The 23,772-nt window shown below is 40.9% G+C and overlaps 2 protein-coding genes across 7 annotated transcripts in view; one reads left to right on the top strand and one right to left on the bottom strand.

Annotated features, from left to right (window-relative positions):
• Positions 1–179: 179 nt before the first annotated feature.
• Gkt (tyrosyl-DNA phosphodiesterase glaikit) lies at positions 180–2,932 on the bottom strand. Its single transcript, XM_076379991.1, has 6 exons — positions 2,814–2,932; positions 2,654–2,731; positions 1,430–2,561; positions 792–1,334; positions 500–701; positions 180–432 (listed from the first exon to the last, which is right to left on the bottom strand). Exons 1-6 carry the CDS (start codon positions 2,836–2,838, stop codon positions 295–297), a joined length of 2,118 nt encoding a protein of 705 aa, XP_076236106.1. The 5' UTR covers positions 2,839–2,932; the 3' UTR covers positions 180–294.
• A 2,531-nt stretch (positions 2,933–5,463) lies between these two features.
• Trpgamma (Transient receptor potential cation channel gamma) overlaps positions 5,464–23,772 on the top strand; it is a 65,017-nt gene continuing 46,708 nt past the window's right edge. For 5 of the 6 annotated variants that reach the window (XM_076379693.1, XM_076379692.1, XM_076379691.1 and 2 more), the window contains exon 1: positions 5,464–5,857. The gene's annotated coding sequence lies outside the window, so the exon portion shown is untranslated. The remainder of the gene's footprint in view (positions 5,858–23,772) is intronic. The other variant, XM_076379696.1, reaches the window with a different exon arrangement.

The raw sequence follows: 23,772 nt of genomic DNA, 5'->3' as shown, positions 1-23,772 counted from the left end.
AACGCGTGACCCGCGAATGGACGACCACGAAATCGACATAGGAACGAATCCAGGGAGAAGTCACGCACGACCTAGAAGTTTCTGGCCTCATAAAGATTCTATTGGCTTTACAAACATACCCACATTGCAATTCGCTATTATTAGATTAAATGATTGATGATGGTATAAAACGAAATTGATTCAAGTATTGTAAAAGTTTATTTAAAAAATTCACTCATACACCACTGCTTAATAGTTTTCAAAATATATGATATTTTTAAATATAAGTTTTTATGATTTACAAATATCAATCGTTTATTCGCGGCCGTAAAAGAACTCCGTAACGAATGGCTTGTCTCCCGATTCGTATCTCAATAGAGGTCTGTCATATGGAATTGGAAAGACAGGTGTTCCCTCCTCCTCCTCTTGAATAGGGAACGTCGTTGATCCAGTCTGCAAAAAAATTCATCTTTAAAATTGTTTGTCCAGTTAACATAAAAAACGAAAGATTTTAACTTACGATAAACTTCGGGATAAATATAACCCCTGCTTCATAGCTCATTATATAATGCGAGTTCCTCACTGTTCCCCATGCGGCTTTACTCAAATTAGCACTGGTAAGTACGAACCAAGGGATTTTCTTGAAATCAGGGGAGAATCTCGTGTAAGATTTAATGTGAGGCATTGCTTGATCTCTCGCGGTGTGCGTAGCCTTCCACTGGCTGTGAAGGTCATTAAGTATTTGAAAAGATCAATGTCTAAAGATTATTAAACAGTAGTACAATGTATATGAAGATAAGCTAAAAGCTTACTATAAATAAGATTCTATCCATTCTTGCTTGGAATGTGTTTGAAGACTGTAAGGCAAACAGCAACTTCCGACTCGACAGTCGAAGCTTTGCTTATAATTATTTATAGAAGGATAAATGAATTGGAAATTCGGATGGCTCTTCAAACCTTTTGCCGTCTCCCTCGTCATCGAAGGTACTATTTCTTTTAAAAGCCAACTTTCATAATTTGGACCTAAACTGCCGATACTAGAGCTCTGAGCGACGATTGGCCACTGAGGCGCGTCTGGAGGTAACGTGGCGTGTTTAGAAAGAACAGAAGCTAGTTTCCTGTGACCCCAAAAGTCATACTCGACGCCTTTGTGACTTCCAGGGACCGAAGACAGGAAGAATACATTTACGGATGAAAAGTCCGCTCTTCGAACAGCAGCGATCCATTCTGTTAAAGCTGGCTGTCTATACTTGAGCAAGTAACGCTCCAGATCCTTCTTAAAACCTGTAGGCGATTCTCCGTCGCTGGTATTTGCAGATTCTGGTAGCGGCGGAAGATGCGGCGATATCCAAAGTCTGATCAGGACAAAATGGAACCAATTGTTTATCCGTTAAAGTTTTTCCTTCGAAACGAGCAAACAGAAAAAGACTTTTAAGATTATTTCACAGACCCTTGCGTTCTATTCTCCCAGTCGTCTGAGTACAAGTTCGCGGTGGACACGACAACTCGAATGCCATCATCTTTGTATTTTAAGATCATGATTTTAGTATGATGACAACCAAATTTTGTTGGCATTTGTACAGGTATCATCGCGATTTGTAAACCCACTTTTTCTTCATCTACTCGTTCTCCATATAAAATTAACATATCTGTGCGCTGGCCAGCCAGCAAGTATTGTAAACATAACCATCCAACATCCACCATAAAATTAATTTGTAAGCTAGACACAATTTCTCCAAGACTTATGTCTAGGATTTCAGGAAACGTTATAGAGAATTGTTGGTCATACGTTGCCTTTGACTTCTGTATTCTTGAATAAAATAGATGATACGGAGCAGAAAGAGCATATTTTAAAGCAAAATTTCCTGGTTCGACTACAGAAAGTTCTAATCCTTGTTGTTTCATTATCTTGATAGCTCTCTGTCTGACTTCGTCTCTTGATTTTGCGGAAGTACAAGATTGAAAAACTTCAAACATAGACTTTTCTTTCGAAGAACTAGAACTTTGACTACTCTCTTGGCTACTACTATTTGAAGCTTGGCTAATTTCTTGAATATCGTCATCATGGTTATCATAATTTAGCTTCGATTTCTTCTTTCCATTTTGATCGTCAGTAACATTATTGTTACTTCTCTTTTTTTTTTGTGACGAATTTTCTTCCTCCGTGTTTTCCATAGCAATTTTAATATTACTAAGTTCTTCCCTCATCGTACAAATTTTACTATTGTCCAAATTGGTGTTACTATTGCTAGTAGAAGATTTAAACAACGCTCCTGCTGTATTATCCATTTCTTTCAATTTATTTTCTCGCCTTTGATTCACTGTTTGTTTGTGTCTTTCTACTTTATCCTTTAAGCTTTGCGCAGTACTATTATTTTTATTAGGGGTACTAGTACTAGCTTTTGAACTTGGCTCTTTAGATGAAGTAGGTAAATTCGTTCCGTTCTTATTCTTCTCTTTCCTTAGCAACATTTGTAAAATCTTTAACTGATCCATTAAAAGTATTGGATCGGAACATTCAAAATCAAGATCATCAGGTACTTGTATCTTTCCTTCCAACTGGTTCATCAAAATTTTCTCCACTGAAATCACAAATAAATCATTCATTAATGAAAAACATATGCTCATCCAACAATATGGAAGATTGAACAAAAATAAAAAAGTTATTACTCACAGTGTGGATGTGACATCTCGTTGAAATGAATTGGATTCTTGCGATAACATTTTTCCATGTAAGGGCATTTCTTTTTAACTGAAATTCGCACTAAATAATGCATCTGTCTGTATCGGACGAGATTCTTACTTAACCTTAAAACGAACTGAAACTCTCTTACCATTGCTGGAAGAACTTGCTGCCATTCCGTAGTACTTTTTATTTTATAAAACGATTAACTGAATGGAAATAACTTTCGTAATTACGCGTTAAATTATGCGTCTTACAGTCAAAATTTAACCTGGATCTACTTTATTGTTATGATTTAAAGTTACCAGAAAGGATGATAGATGGCGTTGCAGTTAATCTAGTGTCGCTACAATTCAAATTGAAACCACTTTCCGCCAAAGTCTTACAGTGATCGCGTCTCTTGAAATCGCACGACAAAAAGATCTGAACAAAATGAAAATTAGTGTTAAATTTAGTGACTGAACGTAAATCCGGTTCATCCAAGTAGGTATGTATCAGGGTGGCATAACTATTTGCTATTATACGATGTATCGTAATAAAAAAACATGATATATTTTCGCATTCTTGCACTTACAACATTTGCAGTGCAATGGCGGCTGGATAACCAAAATCAGCGCGGGAGTAATTGGAGTTTCTGCAAAATGTATTGAAGAAATAAGATGCGTAATTCAGACTATGGACTTAACAACAACGAATTAAAGCAAATAAGAAGAAAAAGCTCTTCCAATCAGTTATTCAAGAAGATAGAGAGGAAAAGAGGTAAGTCTAAAAACTTGACTAGAACTATTTGTAGTTTAACAAGGGTGTAATGTAAACTGGAAGTATGGAAATAAGATTGGAATATTTGATATACTTAAAAATGAAAAATGAGCTAATTAGAGATTGGAACTAATCAGTGGATGAGCTGGGTATAGACTAGGTGACTCAGGGTTGAACCATGGGTTAGATGGCTCAGGGTCAAGCCATAGGCTAGACGGAACAGGAATTGGACATTGGCCAAGTGGGCCATGATTCAGGGGTTAAGCGATTTCTGACATATTAACTAAAATTTTAAACATTTTTGAAGGTTCTTAATATTCAGTAATGTTTTACCTTAATAGTATAAAGATATTTGCTCACATGATCCACGAACACTCAAAGTACGTTTTAGTAACGAAGCTCTTAAACGATTAAAGGCATCTCAACGCCAATGACGTGCCCTTAACCGATCCAATGTTGAACTTTCAACGAGGAAACTTAGCAACTGTATCCCACTGTACTCGACGCTCGCCGAGTAACTCTTGATAGGAAATCTGTGCCGGCAGATTTCCATTTTTGCAAGAGTAATTAGTCATGTCGCGAAAAACAAAGAGATCGGTTTTAAAAATCAGTTCGCGAACTGCGCTTAATATACATGCGCATAATTTCCCAGCTAAGACAATATTGGGTTGATTAAATTAAACTTGTGTCGTGCAAAGCACGTTTTGACTGCAATTTTTATAGAAACAAATAGCTGTAAATTAGGGGCAGAATAAGGAAACGTGAATCAAATTGTTTGAGGCTTTAGTTATCATCATGTACCATGCGCGTCTCTACAGTGCTTCTTAAAACTGTTACTCTGTTTGGGTCGATTTGATCGTAAATAATTCCAATAAATGCGCGGAGTACTTCTAGAATGCAGTAGCAAGACAGAATGTTATGGTACCGATTCATCTAAACGTTTAGAGCAAACAACATGTCTTTCATGTTTTAGACTAAGATCTATTCCGAAAGGCCATCAAAAACGAAAAAAGTACATGTAGTATACAATACCCATACAACATCCTCTATTGTATGGTACAATAAAATTGTTCAATTAGAGGATTCTGCTTCGAACAGAATATAAGCTACGTGACGATGATACTAACTAGAGAACACTCCTTACAATTTCTACTTGGCTTTCGAAAACGAGAGAACTCTCGAACGAAATTAACGACACGATACTTTAACCGTAATTGTTTCTGGGAACGTTTACCTATCAGATTATAGTTCCAATGACGTTAATTGGAAAACGCTTGTTTGCCTGAAAACATCATTCAGGGTTCACAGAGCACTCGACACTTCCTGCACCGAATCGATTCCTTGTGGCACTTACTTCTATCCCTGTCGTTCACGACGTTATTTTCAGCGAAGTGGTTACAAGACATTTCCGGTGGTCCAATGAGGGACTGTTACATGTTGCATGAAATCTTATTTTTACTCCTGGCCTGGTTTGAACGCGACGTGGAAAGAATTAACGAAACAAGAAACGGGAACTGACTTAATAGAGTAGCTCGAGCTTTACTAATTCCTTTTCCAAGTGCGACTAGAGGTGAAATGAAAAATGGATGGAATCATGTCGTAGCATTTCCTCTATCAAATTTCGTCCATCCTCTCTATCTAAACACACTCGTATTTCAATCGCACGTACATGCTGTTCTCAGCATAAATGCTCGGGATAGCCCGTTTTTGCGCGCGATTTCTCCACCCTGCTCATTCGCCGAAAACAAACGAGTCCAGCTGTTCATTAAATTAGCCGAAACATGCGTCGTAGCCTACGACTCGTAGGTAACATCTCGGGACGCATTTGACCCACCACGGTCAGATAAATAACAAGAGAGGGCGAGTTAAATGTCACGCAGTAGAAGGTAGCCACGGGGGCACGGAGGACGACCGAAAAGTGGTATCCATCAGGCCTGCAGGACGTCGGCGAGTAGGGGTGGGAGAGATGCCGTGCGTCGAGACGCTTCGGTCCGCTCAGTCACCGCCCAGACCGCGCCACGAGCGATTCGTATGCCTGGGCTATCGCGTTCCTCGACTACTCGCGTCGCGCTCGGTGTCTCCTAGACGCTACTCGCCGCGGGCCGCGTCCTGGCCATCTCGAATGCCACGCAACCCTCCGTGTTCGCGGTGTGAAAGGTCCGTTCGCGTGCACGCGTTCATCGTGGCGACTTTCATTCAAAGAAACAGCTTTGCGTGGATAGCCAGCGACGCTGATCCAGCAGACGTCGCGTGATCGTGCGATTCCTCCTCTTCGTACGGTGATTCTCGCGCGTCGATCACGTGAACCACAGTGCAAAATAGAAGTGGTGCCGTGGTGGAGTCGGCCAGGAAACATCCTACAGCAAGCGGTTTCCTCTGGAGGCAATCAGAAGGCAATCAAGATCCATTGCCGCCCGGAAATGCCGGAAAGTCAAGGTCTCTATATTTGCATCATCTTACGCCGCGTGATCTGTGACGGTCGAAGAGTTTCGGGGCATGCTTGCGAAAGTAAACAGGGATATGTTGGTAGTAAGTTTGCCAGTTAACTAGGATGGAGATGCTGTTTATTCTATTTGTGGGAGCTAGTTAAAACATGAGTCGTGATACATCGTGGCGAATATGTTAACCATGTTTTCTTCAGATTTATAATTAGGTATGATTCCTTGGCACGTGTAGAGGGTAGAGCAACCCTTTCTCTTTAATTCGATATTTATCTCATTTCATCATATTTCGTTTACTTTTGCAAGCACTATTTATTCTTCATTTCGTCAATCATTTTTATCATTCTACCGTCTCGTAACAATTTTTTTCAATTTTTATTTACTTGAATCCAGCTATTTCCGCGTATGTCAATTGCGGAGACTAGGTACTACAAATACAAATTCAAAAGTTTCGAAAGCTTGAAAATAATGAAGCACAGCAGATGAATAATCTCATTTCTCTTTTTTTCGTGAGGGTGGTAGAAGAGAGAGATTGAATGGTAACTTTGGAAATGGGGGGATGCCGAAGGCACGCTAAATTGAATCGCGCGACACGGAAAGTTAAACAAAATTGTAATCCCCCCGCGTGGAGTGCAGAGACGAGAGAGTTCGGTCGGAAACGTCCTCCTTGACCTGGCGTCTCTGTCATTTGTATATTCCATTCGATACGGATTGCTCATTTCGAAGTCGAAGTGTACGATTAATTCTTAATTATTCGGAATTCCCTTTTAATCCCTTCCACGTGGAATTCATCCCTGAACGGAACAAAAGGGCAGAAGTGTTCTAAAAGTTGAATGTTTTCAATTTGTAGTTTCGCTGGAGCGACGATAAAAAAGGTTGGGTTTTCGTGAGGTCTTTGGCAGTCCCCTCACGTTTGTCTTCGAAAACTCGTACTCGAGTTTTGTTAAAGTTTCGACCATGCGACCGTCGGTCACGAGTGTAATTTTTCGACGAGTGGCCCCAGAACGCCTATTTCGCTCAGAGGATCCGTAAAACTTCCCCTTCGTGTACGGTCGTTTGAATCCTGCCGGACCTCGTGGCTTTCGAAGATGTTTCACATCCGTCCGGCTTCCGCCCTGTTTCGCTTTCAGCCTTCCCAGAGGTAAAAGTTGTTTACCCTCGACTCGATATACCCCAGCTGCACAGATGCAAATGCACCGCGAATCTCTCCAATCATGTACAATTGGAAGCATCTATGGTTGGTTGTACGCATTCTCATTTGCATGCGATTGATCAGATTGATGATATATTTGTGTTTGCGGAGCCATAGTCGATTGAGATGGGGACAAACACAGGAGAGAACGCAATAACTGGGTGAAAATTGTTGAAACGATTATATTTAATTGCGGGCAGTATCATTTTTATCGGAAAAACTAAATCAAATATCAAAATACGATAAAATGAAATTTCCAACTCTTGCGGGCTCTCCACTTCATATTTCTGTATTTCATTTTCGTTCGTTTTCATCGTAATCGAGTGGAACGTGCCAAATAGGAAATCGCATTAGGTCGCGTCGTAAAAAAGATTCACGAGTTCTGACACTTGTCAGTAGTGATTTGTCTTGGTAGATTAAAAAGATTATTTATGTTGGTTTACAGGCCCGTTTAATGATTAACTAGCATTAGGCGGTAGACTCGCGAACCCTTTCTCATTCAATAAATCCTGAATCGAGTGCTTGACCGCTTGTAGTACGTAATCCGCACCGACAGACATACGAGATCATTTTTCCTCGATAAATTATTTGCTCAATTCAGTAGTGTATACCTTCTGTGCAAAATATTCCCACAAATCCTCGCGATTAAACGGCCACGGCAACGTTTCGTAAAAAACCTTTACCCACCTTGCTACGCAAATTTATTGAATCATTTGTCGCGCTTCATGCACGTCTACTAAAGGAAACTGAATTTTTATTTTCTCATGTTTGTTGGTGGATCCTGGATGAATGCTAAAATGTTGGTAACTGATGATATGCGATAACAGCCGGTTTTTTTCCTTTGAGTAAGGGTAACGAAGTTCGTTAGCCAGTGTGACAAGAAAAAATGTCGCTTTGAAGGAAAGTCTTTGAAGTGGATTGCGCGATGTAAAGTGCTTCCTTACTGGGAAAGTTGGAGCTCTAAAGTGGCCATTGCGAGAGCGTCGCCACTGAGAACAGTAAAGTGGAGAGAATGAGTTCGACAGGGATGCTCGAGACTTCATTCGATACCCTAAAAAGGAGTTCGTTCGATGATTTCTCGAATAATCGACTGTAACTACGACCATTTTTCTGTTGATTGCCAATAATCCTCTAGAATAGTAGAGATTGCCTAAACAATGAACCTCTGAAATGGGTTGCGGGATACTTCTCGTGGAACGTCTCTTGGAGATTGCACAGCAATTGCTGTGCCATTTGGTGCGTTCAGATTTCCAATTTAATTCCTCTACTCTGGAATCACTGCCGAGACAGATCAATTGTATCGGTTACGAGAAATTAGAAAATCAAGGCGGTGCCTTTAAACTTTAAAGTAAGAGCGTTGAGGGTATTCAATTTTTCTAAAAAAAATTCAATTTTCTGAAGCGCTAGCTATATAAAGCGTTATACACCTCTTAAAGAAGCAGTGTGCTCCAAATTATTCCCCCAGGACCTATAAGAAGTTTGAAATTATTACGCTGTCTACGGGTAAATAAGATTATCGTTGTACAGACCTCACCCGCCCCACTATTAAACCATTACTTCGTCACAAACAGAAAATAAAATACGAAAGTAATATATTCAAGAGGGAAGATTCGTCTATACAAAATAATAGATGAACTACTGTTGTTATTTTCCATCGCCCAGCTCTGAGGTAGAATAAAATTCTTGTAGGGGATGAAATGTAGCTGAACCAAGTTCTTTTCAAAACATTTGGAAGGTAGTGTTCTGTTAGAAAGATTTTTCTTTTGTTTCCTTTAGCGTCATGAAACCTTCCCCTCATTCGTCACCGACACACCCCCTATTTATTAGAAATTTTACCTGATGAAACAACGTGAGTCAGGACTAATATTTCAAAAATCCATGTAGACAGGACTCGTGTAACGTTTCTCCTTATATTTTTTTTATCTTTCACGCGAGATATAAGCATTGCAAAATTGTAACGAATTATCGACACCTTGCGAAACAATATTTTATTTTTTGGGAGCAGAAAAATGCTACAAAATTTGTATATATCTGCGATAACTTTTTGACATAATTACCATACCCCCATTATGCATAAATTTCTTCAACTGACCCATAAAACAGCGAAAAAACTACTTCACAATCCAATTATAAACTAACCATGGTCTCGATTCGTGCAGGTACGTTTCATTTGTTTCGCGTAAAATAATACAGCTGCGAGGTACTAGCGTTAACGCGACACAAAACCGAAATAACATTCTTACGATCGTTGATGGCAAAATCTAGGTTAGCGACTCAATTAATTAATCGTGAGTTTCTCGCGGAATAGGGCGTTTCGAAAACCGAAATCTCATTTCCGGCTGTTTTCGCGTGAGGTTCTTAATCTGCGCGTAGGATCTTAGGTGAGTTCGAGCATAAGGATTCCTATTCCCCTATTGTCTGATAAAGCATCCGAGAACAGCATGTGATGAATAAATTCATCGCGTTAATCACTGACATTGTTTCAACTGTCTTCGGTGTAGGGCAAATCGAATGAGCTACTGCTCCCTCGCTACATCGAGTGGTGTGATTAATCATGTTAGTATCGAGAGTTTCATATCCTCGATGCATTCTGACACCCTATTTCTTAATCTGCTAATTGAGAAAGACTTATCAATTCGTTATATAAAGTTTGTATTCGTAGAAAAAGTTTATATAGTGCAGTTTATTCCCTTATTCCTCTTTTAATGCAATGAAGATTTATTCTGGGGATGAGTTACTAGGGTAAAGTGCCATCAAATATCTTGGTTTGAGAAGAATGTTGGAATAAACGATGAAATTTTCAAAATGTAACTCAAGGTATGACATATAGGAAATGACAGCCCTTTGAATTGAAATAGGGTGTACTTTGAATCCATCTTCGAGGAAAGTGGCTATATTTGCATTCGCTTACGGTGCACAGGGACTTTATGTCACCACTCCATCCTTCTAACGCAGCCTTTGATCTTCTTTTTCTCTAGAAAGGGTGAAATTTTAAAGAAGTGCAGTTCTTGCGGCTTCCTTCGGTCAAATTTTGATGAAAGTTCGACTTCGACCGATTGAAACGTGTTGAGAGCAATTTCAAGATGGGTAAATCCTACGAATCCTCTACTGTAAACCCATGCTGATCCTCTCGTTTCAGTTTGAAGCGTTACGACACGAGTTTAAGCTTTCGACATTTTATTCGAGCGTAGATTCGACGATTTATACACAGACGCAAATCTCCAAGTTTGCTCTGATCAGCTGCGACATGTTTACTCGAATTTTCTGACGTTTCCCAAGGATGTCTGCGCTCGATTCCTAGAGGAAGCTTGCGAAATTTCTTCCTCTTTGAACTTTCGTAGCATTCGATCCCACGCAATTTTGATTGATGGAGTAGCGAACTGTCTTTTACCGTCTTGATTTGGTTTTCCTACTCCGCCACAACTGTAATGGCAGGAAATAGATGTCCCTATACTTTTGCAGTTTTCAGAATTATCTGACAAAGTTTTCCACGCTGAAACCTTCCCCTTGAATGACGAACACAAAGGTTCTCGTTAAAATACCACACTAGGAGATGAAGGGGTGGGGAAAGGAATAACTTCGTGGAACTTTACTGTGACACCCCTTTTTCCTCTTCATCTTCTCGCCTTATCCTTTGGTCAAACTCTTGTTATCCTATTTTCATGCTTCTTCGTCGAATCGGGGTTATCAGAGCACTCAATTATTTGGGTCAACCAAGGTTACAGTTTTGTTGCCGCTGTCGAACGCACGGTGTTTGCACGGAATATTTTGATAACCGTAAGTTGTTCTATCGTGACGATATAATGTATCAAGTTATTTAGCTACGAGGAACATAGGAATTAATTGCAATAATCTCAAACAGGTGCGACAGGAATTTCAATTATCTGACTAACTATGTTAACGCTCCTCAACTTTTTGAAGTGGTATCGCTGGTAGGACGTTCTATAAGTAGCTCGAATATTGAGTATGCTCTTTGAATATATTATAGGTTGATGCGAACTAAAACAGTGGAAGTTAAATCGAGATAAGTTTTCTTACTTAAATGCCCTGTAATTATAATAATGACTTGGATTAATGAAACAGTAGGTTTCAAATTACCAAATTTTCAAATTTTCAGACTTTCAAATATTTAAATTTTCAAATTTTCAAATATTCAAATTTTCAAATTTTCAAATATTTAAATTTTCAAATATTTAAATTTTCAAATATTTGAATTTTCAAATATTTGAATTTTCAAATATTTGAATTTTCAAATATTTAAATTTTCAAATATTTAAATCTTCAAATCTTCAAAATTTTAACGGATTCTTCGAATCGAGCTGCACAATTTCTGTCGAATAATTAGACGAGAAAGACAGAGAGCCGCTTCTCGCAGCAGGCGTTTGTTCGCACAATCTACGATACGGAGATGACGATTAGGCTGAAACAATTTCGGTTGCAATAGATTCGCCCGGAAATTTCGCATGGTATGCGTAGGTACACACTCGTTCGTATACGCGCTGCATATAACCAGGTACATGCACTCACGCGTGCAGTATCTCTATAGGTCGCGACGCGGCTGGCTTCGATACACAGTTGCGCATTCAATGTCACGAAGCTCGCACGTGCATCCATCGTGCAGTTATTTGCATGCGTGCAATTTGTATGCACGAACCCTGGCGCGTATGCAGATCACTGAGCACTGGTTGTTCCTCGAGAAATATAAACTTCCCAATGGCACTTCCGGAGAATTTCGTCAACCCTTAACCGTGTCACATTGTAAATGAACGAAATCTGTCGATCCATTTATCCCTTAACTGCCTACATCGTTTTACACTCGATAATCAAAACTTACCGTCCATAAACGTTCTACACTAGGATACTAAAACTGTCTCTCATTTGTAGCAGCTTATGGAAGTTCAATATAATAATTTCGGGACGCACATGGTAATCGACAAACGGTTGACAATAAAGTGTTTCATAAACGGTAATGAACTACATCGTGTGAATCAATTTTTCCTCTTTCTCGCTATCGGTAATCGGAAACGGGGCACGATATCGAGTAATATTCATGTCTCGTTTGTTCGATGACGCATAAATTGCAGTACTCTGACTCGATCGACGTATGTATGTATATTACATCGTTACATAAATTCCCGCGTGTAAAACGAGGCTGTCGTTAGTTTGTCGACGGTGAAAGCCACTCACCCATCCTTTACCGCGATAACGATCGTAAACGGCGGAGGATCGAGTGATTCCCGATAAAATCGCGAAGAGCAATTAAGCGTAAAGCTCTCGGCGCACGCGGATCACGCTTTCGGCAGTGACGCGCCTGCGCGCGCCAGTTACGAAACTTTCCGTGGAATCTATTAAGCAGCTGCGAGTGGAAAATGCAATTACGTTAGCGCAGGGCAACCCTAAGAGCAACACCGACCGCGCTGGCTTGATTCTGTTAACGCTGTTGCGTTCGTATTCGACTCACGAATTCCCTTCGCTTAATCCATATTTAAAAGCTGCGGTGCAGTTTCTCTGCACATATGACTTCGATTGCTTCATGGCTTCAAATAGCTGTCCTCCTCTTTCTTTTCATTCTTGTGTTAACGCGAAATTCTACTTGTCGAATGGCTAGATATAATCGTGATCTCTGGTAACTAGAGGCTAGAATCGTACGTTCATATTTTAGGAACTTGAAAGAAAAACTTAGAAATTGTGTCAGGAAGACTTAACACCTGTCAACAAGCGCTAGAAGAGACGTCGTTATGGTAATCTCGGTAATCGAGCGAGTCATCCTCTTGCCATCCCTTTGGCTGCCTTTTTATTTGTTTCCGCTGTTTGAGAAGGCGCAAAGATCTCGCGAGAGACGCGGCGTCGCGGCGCGTAATCGAGCGTCGACGCCCCAGACCGACGCCGTCCTCATTGATTCCCGCCGACCTGTTTGCGACTCCCTTCGTCATCTGCTTTCTTAACTGGTCTTATTACCAGAGGCTTACGCCTTCGACAGATGCGAGAATCCACCAACAAAGTTCTAACGCATCTGAGACGAAGGGTGCGACAAGTTCCCGAAGGGATCCCGTCGAAGTTTCCCAATTTTCATGAAATTCCGCTCGCGTAATTCCGCGCCCCTTTCAGGGGACGCGGAGTCGACGATTAAAGGGGAAAAAACTTAAGGAACTGCAGCTAAAGCGCTACCGAACCGTAATTTCACCATTATGAGGTGCTTTGGAATGTTTTGGACCGATATAAACTACGGGGTATGTCGAAGATGGGAGAGAGATCTTGTTTTACATTATATTCGCGTGTTTTCCCCAACTTTTCCACTGGGAAGCTATTTTTCCTATGGGTCCTACTTGCTCTCTTAATTCTAGTCACGCATGGTGGGCGGCGAAATTGCGAAGGGAAACTTTTCCCCGACTTTATGACCGCATCCAAAGGGAGTACCGTGGCTTTTTTCAAATTTTTCAGAGATGAGTAATCGGGATGCTCGTATGAAAAGGACGTAATTTAATTTTAGATAGACTCCCAGGATCTAAAATTGAGGTATCGCGAAATGCATTTTAGCTATCTCGTGTTAATTATTCTCTCATTATGCGTTCATCACGGGCAACCTATACTCCTCTCCTCTGTTTTTCCTGTCTGTCTTCTACATGATGCATTGTAAACCATGCAATTTCGTTGTTTATCGTTGCATTAAACATTTACCTATAAAACTGAAAGCTATTTAACGATTCTCATAGTAACATTTGTTTTCATTTTAGATTAAAGACTTAAACACAATTCTATATTAAAGGACGTAAATGCTGTTAATAGCAGAAACAAAAGGAGTAAAACTCAAATTGCAATTGCATGGTTTCACTATTCATATCGTCGAGCTATCTATTAATCACAGATAAATGGCTGTCTAGTAGAATTAGCTGCAATATCGATTCTGTATACGAGAATCAGTACTTGTGGCAAACATTGAAGTGTTCTCTGGCTCACAGTATCCGAATCTAAATCTAATTCCGTGCAATTAGTCAGTCTATCAATTTCGCCTCAAACAGTAGAATCCTATTACTCCAATGAAACGATTAATGTTCAATTTTGTCATTTTGAGTTTGGTGCATATATTTCGAAGATTCTAGGTTCACTCTGAAATAAAAGTTTCACTTTAAAAATTAGCTCTCTTTCGGGACAAACTTGGTACGATTTTCGAACCTATTTGTTACTCCCACATTTTTTCGTTAATTATAAACTACTTTCGCGCGCTTGTTAATACCTATCAATTACGGGAAAACCACAAAATGTTTTGGAATCTGTCCAGCCATATAACCGCAATTACTCTTTCAAACGATCGCGCATTTCATCCGCAAACAGAACAGCCGAATTCGTTGATCGACAGTCGACGAATTCCATACGAGTCGTGGCTTCATGAAATTTAAACACTCCCGCAGTGACCGATATATCTTCGTGAAAATGGGACGTCATGGGATGTCATCGGGGGATCAGAATTCCTTCGGTCAAGTTCAAGAATTTTCACTTTATTTATTCTATTTGATCAAACAAATTTAATTCACATCTTTTCATTTATTGTTACAATTGCAATTTATAGCAGACTTCAGGCGAAGGGATTTTTATCGCGCGTTCCTACGTCTTTCCTTGTTATTTTTAGACGTTGGAAAGCTGTCTGCTAAAAATAAAATATGATACCTTTGTCGTATCTGGAATCAGAAATTGTCAAATATTTTTCCATCGTGTTAAGTCCCCATTCCTGGATTTCGCGATTCTCTATTTGAATAAACGTCGAGGTGCAAATTGGCGCGTAGAATTGCTCTGCGGTACCAACCGCATTGTATTGGTCGCGATGTTCAAAGCACACGTCTGTTGCTGGCTGCACGCAGAAACCGCGTTTGGTAGACACGTGCATCGACGACAAGACTACTTTAGGAGATCTTTTCCCAGACAGGAAAAACAATACTCGCGAAAGAAAGTTCGCTCCACGTTCGTTCAACTTTTCTCATATTCCTCCGCGAGAGATTCCGTCGGCAGGAAATGAAAATCCGCTGTGTCTTCGAGTTTCCTCCCTATTCCATCCGCGTGCTCGTCAATTCGATGGCACGTATACATATATGTACATGGATATAGAGCGTTGAATTCAACACCTTGGATGAAAAATTTCATCGTTCTTCATTCACAAATAAAGTCTGTGGACTCTTATTCGATACCCTATGATCAAAGGAATAAATTAATTGTTCATAGGGTGAAAATGATGAGATGCTCTTAGTCCAAATTGATGCTTTCTGATCCTACTTATATAAAATTCTTCGTTATCCTGCTATCGAGCATGACAGACATTCATATAGACTAGGATACTTTTCAGTTTTCCTCATATTTCACTACATCTTTCGACTTACTCTTGAGCCAGAAATTGCTTCTTTTCTAGTTGTACGTCGAGTTGCACCTTGAATAGACATCGTATAACTATGTGTATGTATTGGGTCATGCTTGTAGGGGTGTAGTTCTGACACAAAGAGACCCGTGAATGCATTGAGAAAGAAACTCGAAGGAACGAAATATTCTTCGAGGAACATCGAATCTTGTTTGGTTGGAGTTTGAACACGTAGCTCGATGTTCTCTTCCTTCGTCGAGTTAACATATAACAGTAACGTGAATGGTAAATCTCGCGTCAGGACGGCGACAGGAAACGTCAGAAATATTTATTATTTGCTGAATATGTATTTGCGCATAGGAAGTGCATATATTCCCTCTCTGAACCTTTTGACTGAGATAATAAAAAGGTCGACGTTAAAGCTTAATCAAAGCTAGATATAGAACTGCATACAAATTTCGTAAGTGCAAATTCACGAAGAGATTCTTCAATTCGAACCTTTTTTTATCTTTTGCATTTCATGAACCAGGTCATTTTTGTATTGTCCGTATTCGCTTGCTCTGATAATGAAAATAGCTACAGTCAGTCATAAATGCGGGTACATTTCTGTGCCTTTCCCCTGAATTCTCGTTTACTGTAGTCTTGGCCATTAATTAAGAGAAAATTAAACGGGGAAGGAGTCGGGGATTTAGCTAAGTAACGTTTGCTGGAAGCTCCCACGAATATTTCTTCTTTGTTGGCTGGTAAAGCGTTATCCTAATCTAGCTGCTATTATCGAATCCCTCATCTCGCGAAAATAGAATTTAATATCGATGTCTCGTGTAAATACGTTCAGGGTCTACCGACGTGGAATGAAACGTGCTGGTAATAATCCTTATACAGGACCGCTTGCTGCGTCTTTCTTGTCTACGACCCTATAATCACTCATTTAATATCTACCGGGGAGAACCTAATTTCTGTGAGTCGAGATGAAAGACCCCGTGGTGCGAGCTGAGTCGATTAATACCAGACAAACTACTTACAACGTGGGTTTTATCGGATTAAAAAAAATTCTACGTCGCTATCGCTTTCATCGCGTAGTACGTACGGACCAAGGGGAGCTCAAACGCAGGCTGAAAATATGTATAAGTTAGGAAAGTTCTATTATCTTACTCTACAGAAGTTCACTCTGAGATTACAGTTCATGAAATTCCGTATTCCTCTGTTCTGTGTCAAAGAAGCTACTGCTCCTCCTCTTGTAACAATTTTGTATCGAAGAAGTTGAGAAAGTATCCTGCAACATGTCGCCGTCAAATAAGATATTTTAATTATTCCTCTAACATGCGTTGAGGAAATTTAATGTCTATGGTTGAAAAATTGAAGGCTTCGATAGCGAGAACGAAGGGAATAAATAGTGTTCCCCTGAGGCTCTTTTAGTGAATCGTATCAAATATGATTCAATCTTGAATCTCGAAACTAGGATTCTGCAAGCTACTCTTGTTATACTTTTTCCCATAGAATACGAAATAACAGTTAGCAGAAGGGAAACACAGTTAGATGTCTGTGCTACAACGAGTTAATTAAACGTCAAGCTGCAATTGTACCGTTATCGACGACGTCTAAATCGAGAACGTAAACGATGGCGTTGAAGGAACACAACAGACGAAATTCTCTGGGAATCCGTAGACAGGATTAATTTAGTACCATGTACAAGGATCCCTCAGTCGAAGTATAAACGAAGAAAATATTCAAAGCAGTACTTGCACCATTTATCTCAAGAACTCTGTAAAAATTGCATAAATGAAGCCTTCAACCATTTCACTTTTCGCTGTTTCGTTCATTCCTTATCTGAGTCGCTTGAGCGTCCCTAACTCTTCGAGAGGGAGGAAAAAGCGTCCATTAATGAGTTCAATCGATCAATTTCAGTGTCCTCTTCCTCATTGTAGCGCAAAAAGCTGATCGTTCGCGGGAAACACTTTCCTCTGTGGACTCGCGGAGACATCTCGCGTCGAGGGCTCGTCTTTTTACGATTGTCACCTTTGCCCCGACGAGTCGGGGGATTAGAGCGTTCTGTTCGGCTTTATCGCTTCTCTCGGGGCACTTCGCAAACTGTAATACATGTTCACGTAGCTGTTTTCCTGAGCAAGTGGACATTGTAGGCGAGAACCGAGGGAAGATACGCTCGCCTAATACCATCCGCAGTATTTTATGCAGGACGTTAAAGAAAATTACACTGCGATAGCTGCAGTTTCTAAAATCACGTTTTACCTTCTATTCGAAATCATAATAGCGGTATTTAATCGAAATAGAAGCAACAGTTTTGGAATTTCTCAAATACCAGAATAATACTAAGTGAAAGATGGCTGCTCACAATTCGCAGAAGAATTGAGTATCTCCAAAGACTTTGAAGGATTGCAGTTTTCACGCAAATCTAAGAGAAAATCGAGATCCCAAGCACGAGACATGTGCCCGATACGTGAGCCACTTCAAACCCACAGTGCTACAGAGAGGAAAGTTCAAATCATCCGATACAGTGAAATCGATTTTTAATGGATTTCCGAGACAAGCTCAAAGCGAATCAATGGCAGAAGAACCCTTGTTTGAAGATTTGTAAGAAGTACTTTTTCTAAACGAGGAATAAAATAATGAAAGTGCAGTATTTGCTAACAGAGTTTAATGGTTACATTTTGATAACACTCGAAATGCTGTACATCCTGAAACCACTAAAATCTCACGTTTCTCGAATCAGGCGACGATATTCTCCCAATAACGCTTTACCCGAACACGCTTTATTGCCTAAGCGCAAATGTTTGGCAAACCGTGAAACTTCTCTCGGACACAGTCAGCCAATTTTCCCCACGAAAGGGTTCTGAGACTTATAGCAAAAGTTTCCCAATGAAATAGCACGACCATACAACTGTTTCTCCTAATAAAACTGTGCTGTTAGTGGTGTTACCGCTAAACATCTATAAATCAATGTAGGGAAAGATTTAAGAGAGAACGAGTGTGAATGGTAAGACCATTTCTCGTTAAAAAAAAAAAGCTCCTTTTTGCTGCTTGAAAAATCTGACCCAACCACTAAAGAAAGGTAGGCAAATACCTATCTCTAAAGTGAAGACAGACCACGGCAGAAGTTCACTCTAAATTTCACGGTATTTAGCCCCAAAAGGCAGTAATCAGTTTTCTCTACACAAAATTAAGTTCTCGTAATTACGAGAAAAATTGAGAGGCAAACGTTTGAAGCACTTCTCCATTCTTCCCAGTTCTTTTCTTCGCGCGCTCCAATGGGCTTGAATTACTTAAGCCGAGAGACAATACTTCCGCGGATTGTTCTTCTTCACGTTCATCACAGCTCTAACAATGCGTCTTAGAAGCCTTCTGTCAAGGGCTGCTCGACTTTGAAGCTCGATTACCCCAAGCGACGTTTCACTCCACCCCTTCGAATGTTTAGCCAACATTCGCGCCCCTGCAGTCTCGGTTTTCGCGATCGGACAAGCAAGTTACCGTAACAAAGTTATCCCGAGTAATTGAACGTTGCATCCGTTGAAATTCCACCAGAGATTTATTATCGGACGCGCTCGATCGCCAACGAATTTCGCGTTTGATTCTCGTTGCGTAACACGACGAAATGCATTAGATTGTTTGGGAACAATCGAACGCTTCGCTCCGACCAGTTTCCTGTCGTTGATTGCATCAGGCTCGAATGCATTTGCCTTTACGGTGAAATTCCAATTTTTACTTCTATATTTGATGTATGGATCATGGTAGATATAAGTAGTTTTATATTTATGGTATCGTATGGGAAATTGAACGGATTTGAGAAGGTAGAACGAAACGAGGCCACTAATTCGGTAGACATTGCGGAAACCTAACGATCGCTTGACGGAGCTCGTAAACGCGTCGAGAAGAGCTTGAGCTTGTTGAATGCAACACGAGTGCTTCACGTGGACTGCTCGCGAGTTCAACAGCTGCGTACCATCCGAGGACGCGTTTACTCATCGCTTTCTCGATCTGAAATCGTTCAACTTAAGATCGCGCTGAGGTTCCTTCGCTGACGAATCTTCCTCTCCCTCGTGTCTATTTATTTTGACTTTCCGATTGGCGGTCTGTAACAATTTCACAAGCGTGTTCTTCAATATTTAATAAAACAAGTACCTACTCCATCGTAGCATTTCAGCTATTAAATGAAAAAATACAAATGGTTTACCGCGATTTTTTGGTTTAACATCGTTAACTCTAGTAGAGACCTGAATTGCTCATATAATTGAATCACGAGGCGAACCTTTGTCGATCCTACTTCGCACAGATCAAAGAAGAATAATCCAATAAGAGAGTCCCCTTTTCATCTTGTGCTTCGTTCTGCGTTCACGATTGATCAGCAAAATTCGTTCACGCGGGCGAAATTCGATGGCATTCTAGATAGTTTAAATTATCGGGCATGGGACGGTAATTTGGTTCCGGAGGTTGAGCCTTCGAGTTCGCTAGTTTGTAATCCGAGACTACAAGCTGGCCCGTAAAGTTCATTCGATGTCCCCCTGGCTGTTTCAAAGCTTTCAACCAAGTCAAAGCGTGAGGTATACATATAGTGTGATTACCGCACATCTGACGAGGGAGCCTCCGAAGACAAGTACACTTTACGAGCTTACAACGCGCCCAGGGTCTCATGGTTTTATTATCATTGATCATCCTAGACACTTACTCTATTAGAAATACGTTTAGCGTGTACTGCTTGAGAGAAAAGAATGTTTATCTTTAATTCCTTCAGTCTAAGTATATATAGCCCCAAAAAACGCTCTCTGTTTGTGATAGTCTCGCTCGGTGGAGGTCTTGACGCGAGTAGATGGCTGACGGAAACGCGAGCCCTTAAAAGCACGCGCTCATTTTTAAAGCAAGCTCGTAGGAGCGCATAAATACAGAAACTCTGGGTGGTCAAACTCGGGACAATTCCTGTTAAAAAAGCTTGTATCATTTGGAAGTCATAGAAAACAAGTCATAATTAACGAGTGTGACAGACTTCAAACATTTTTCGTGCAAATTAAAGTTTTCTACGCAGTAATTAATTCTTACAGCATTTCATGCTTTATTCCTGCACAGCATTATTCACTCGCAATTTTGTGGTTCCTACGTGCATTCTAAAGTGACCAATACATGGGTGTTTCTCCACGCCGCATCTTCACCATTTTCACGCTTTTGGGTTCTCGCCTGAACCACGACGTCTGTATTATCCAAGCTACTTTAATTTCGCTGGACCCCAGGTCGGAGGATAAAGAGCTCCAGAGATAATGTCGACTTCGAAATTGGATATGCCGTACCGCGGAACGCGCTACGCTTTCTATCGCTACGGCTGCATTCCCTTAATTACTCGCGCGGACGCTGTACTAATTAACAGAAATGCGGAGGACGTGAGGGCTGATCCGATGAATGGGCCTTGGTTCTCGCACTGGCATTGTCTGGAGATAATTTCGAAAGTCAGTCGCGGAGAAGGGACGACTGATCACACTCGAATTCTTTGATTCTGAATAATCGGTCCTCGAAGGACCCTCTGCTCTTCGTTGAAACTTCTGTGCTGACATAGAGTGCTTCCAGTCTCTGCTAGAAAATTAAATGCCTCAGATTTTCATGATTATCCTGAATTCTTGATTCCTGGAACGTTCCATTTTTCTCAATTGAAGAGTTATAGATCCAGAAAATTATGCGAAATATTTTTGTAATCACGATTTCCTGTAGCCTCAAGGTCTCTGTCTCTACTGAAAGAAAGTGAATCTGCATTCCGAGATTTGCCATATTTCTCGGATGATTTCAATGCCCGAGCTGCCTCGATTTCATAATCGATCACACTCGTCCACGTTATTGCTCGCCCGACAGATCGGGCTAATCTCGATGGAATTCCCTGGGAGATTCACGGATCGTCGAACGATCGGAAACGGTCGGACGTGGAATTCAAAGAGATTCCATCCGAGCCAAGAGTAGCATACGTATCGAGCCTCTCGCCATGAACTACAGGCGCGAGCCGGGATTATTCTCTCACCCAGAACACGGTTGAGTGAAAAACAAGAACTGCAAGTACCTTGGACGAGGAAATGTCAGAATACGATGCAACGATGCTCGTGCCAAATGGGACGCGAACTGAATTCATCGAATTAATTCGAATACACTCGCAGCTACACGATCGCTTTAACCAGTTTACCTGATTACATTTTCCATCGAACCGATTACGTTTATTCCTTGGACGAAAGCAGAACCACTTCTTGGGAGAGTTTCTGTGGGTAGCAAAACGGTGCTTATTCTGGATCGAGCGCAGACGAGGGGGAGAGAGACAAGAGGCAGCTGAGGGCGAAGGTGGAAGAGCAGACTAGTTCTAGGAAATTATGTAGTGATTCTTTTAAAGATAGCTTTAGCATTTAGAAGATCACAGTGGGGATTTCAATAATTCTGTCAATTAAGAAGATGCAGTTTTAACTTGACCTCGATATCATATATGAAGGTTGTGCTAAGGTCAAACGAGGGTTGCATTTCACTGCATCACACGCTGAATCTGATTATTCAGAATCTGCTAGCACGCTTTCCTTTCGCCATTTATTTCTGTCATTCACATCTTCGACATTTGCACGAGATTCAGCATTGCGTTGCTATTTTGAATTCTCTTTTTGAAACGTAGGATAAGGCATTACTCCGTATTTCCCTTGATCGCCTTTGATTTTCAATTCCTTCGATCCAATTCCCCGAATGGTATAGAAAACAAGTAGACCGTGACAAAAAGGGTCTGTCTTTTTTACTTATCGGGAACGGGGAGTCAAAGAGGCAAGAACGGAGCATAGAAATCGCGCCACTAAATCACTAGGAGAGTTTCGATCGTAAAAAATCTGGTCGAAGAAGAAAGACCATCATTCAAATTTACTTTAAGATTTTGCAACAAGATATATTCGATGCTGGAAAGTATCAATACTTGTTCTGCTCTACTAAACGAGAATGGCATGCAGCTTTTTATTAAATCCAATTTCTTTAAGGAAAGCTACATTTTTCTGCCACTGTCTGAAAATTATGGTCGCGAAGCTTTCGTTACCATTATTCCTGTAATTACAACATTATTCAGCGCTTGTGCCAGCCTATCTCGGACACATCCAACCCCTTTAATCTTCATCTTCCTAACTGTACCCGGAAACTGAAGCAAAGAAGCCCTTGACGTTCAGCTTTTTGCTTCCCTTTCCCTCTGCGGGCTTTTCTTCGGCGAGAAAAGAGCAAAAAGCGGGCCGATGTTCGGAGGCAAACACGGGAACCGTGAATCGAAGAAAGGGAAGGAGGAAGCAGAAATAAGGGTGACGGAGGGAAAGCCCGAGGGAAGGGGATACGTGGCTTATCTCGAATTCGACGCGCTGAAAGCACCTCTGGAGCTTCCATCGCGCCGCTAGACAAAGTTGAGTGACGGCAAACTAGTATCATGACCCTTTCCCCTATTCCGTTTCCCGACATCCGGAAGACGCCAAATCGGAACTTGCTGAATACGAGCCTAATTGGGTCTGAAAGCCTCGATCGCGATCCCTTCCCCTAATGGGAATGGTAACGAGCTTTTTTCACGATCTACTCTCAGGCTGATCGATGTTTGCACAATGAGTTTTCTAGAATAGACAATCTTGTAGCATTGAATATTGCAAAAAGCGCTACGATTGAATTTTTTATCTGTCGTTAATACAGCACAATTTCCGCTGATCTATAATAGTACACAGCAAACAAAGAAACTAGTTACAGCTTACAATTTTTAATTTGGTCTAGTCTAATCCTATGCTGTCGTACTGTATTGTCCCAACTTTAACCTTACCACCGTTTTCCCATTTCCCCTGTCAGATCGAGTAATACTTTACTGTGAACACTGTAGAGAGCTGAAGTTCATTCGTCAAACAGCACGTTCCTGGGGAAATCGAAGTCGATTTTCGAATAAACAACCGCGTCAACGGCGGTACCTCTCTGCAACTGATTGCAGACATTGTGTATTCCTCAACAGCATCCCCCGATCTTGTTGAGCGGCATTTAGTCGAAAAACAAGCTTCGCTCTCGGGGAAATCGAATCGAAAGCCGACTGGCTCGTTCAGTTCGAATGTTTATCCGGTGACAGGGGTCGAGCGTGAATCGCCTCGACGCGGAAAGGGTTAAAATGAGGACTGTGAATTCGCTCCAAATCCTTTCTTTCCTAGGGCTGTTCGTTCGACAGGAAACGCGGCTGAATCTCCCGCAAGCTCGTACACAAACGAACATCTCTTCGCTTGGCGCATATTTTACAAGCTTGGTCCTCTGCGCTCTGTTGCTTTTAAACATTTCACGCGCTATGTATACACCGCGGTATTATATACGTAAGTCACGGTGTAATAAATTTTTGAAACGTTGCATTACATGCGGCTGA

This window comes from Calliopsis andreniformis, chromosome 6, assembly GCF_051401765.1.
Source record: "Calliopsis andreniformis isolate RMS-2024a chromosome 6, iyCalAndr_principal, whole genome shotgun sequence".
Taxonomy (NCBI): Eukaryota; Metazoa; Arthropoda; class Insecta; order Hymenoptera; family Andrenidae; genus Calliopsis; species Calliopsis andreniformis.
Note: the sequence above shows the minus strand (reverse complement) of the source record. Positions and strands in the feature narration are given on the sequence as shown.

Bases quoted from the DNA above. Each gene is read 5' to 3' on its own strand.
- Gkt (XM_076379991.1), bottom strand. From the start codon at position 2,838: ATGGCAGCAAGTTCTTCCAGCAATG. The intron at 1,335-1,429 runs GTCTGTGAAATA...TGTCCTGATCAG, and splicing joins TGGGAGAATAGAACGCAAGG to ACTTTGGATATCGCCGCATC. The intron at 702-791 runs GTAAGCTTTTAG...TGACCTTCACAG, and splicing joins TGGATAGAATCTTATTTATA to CCAGTGGAAGGCTACGCACA.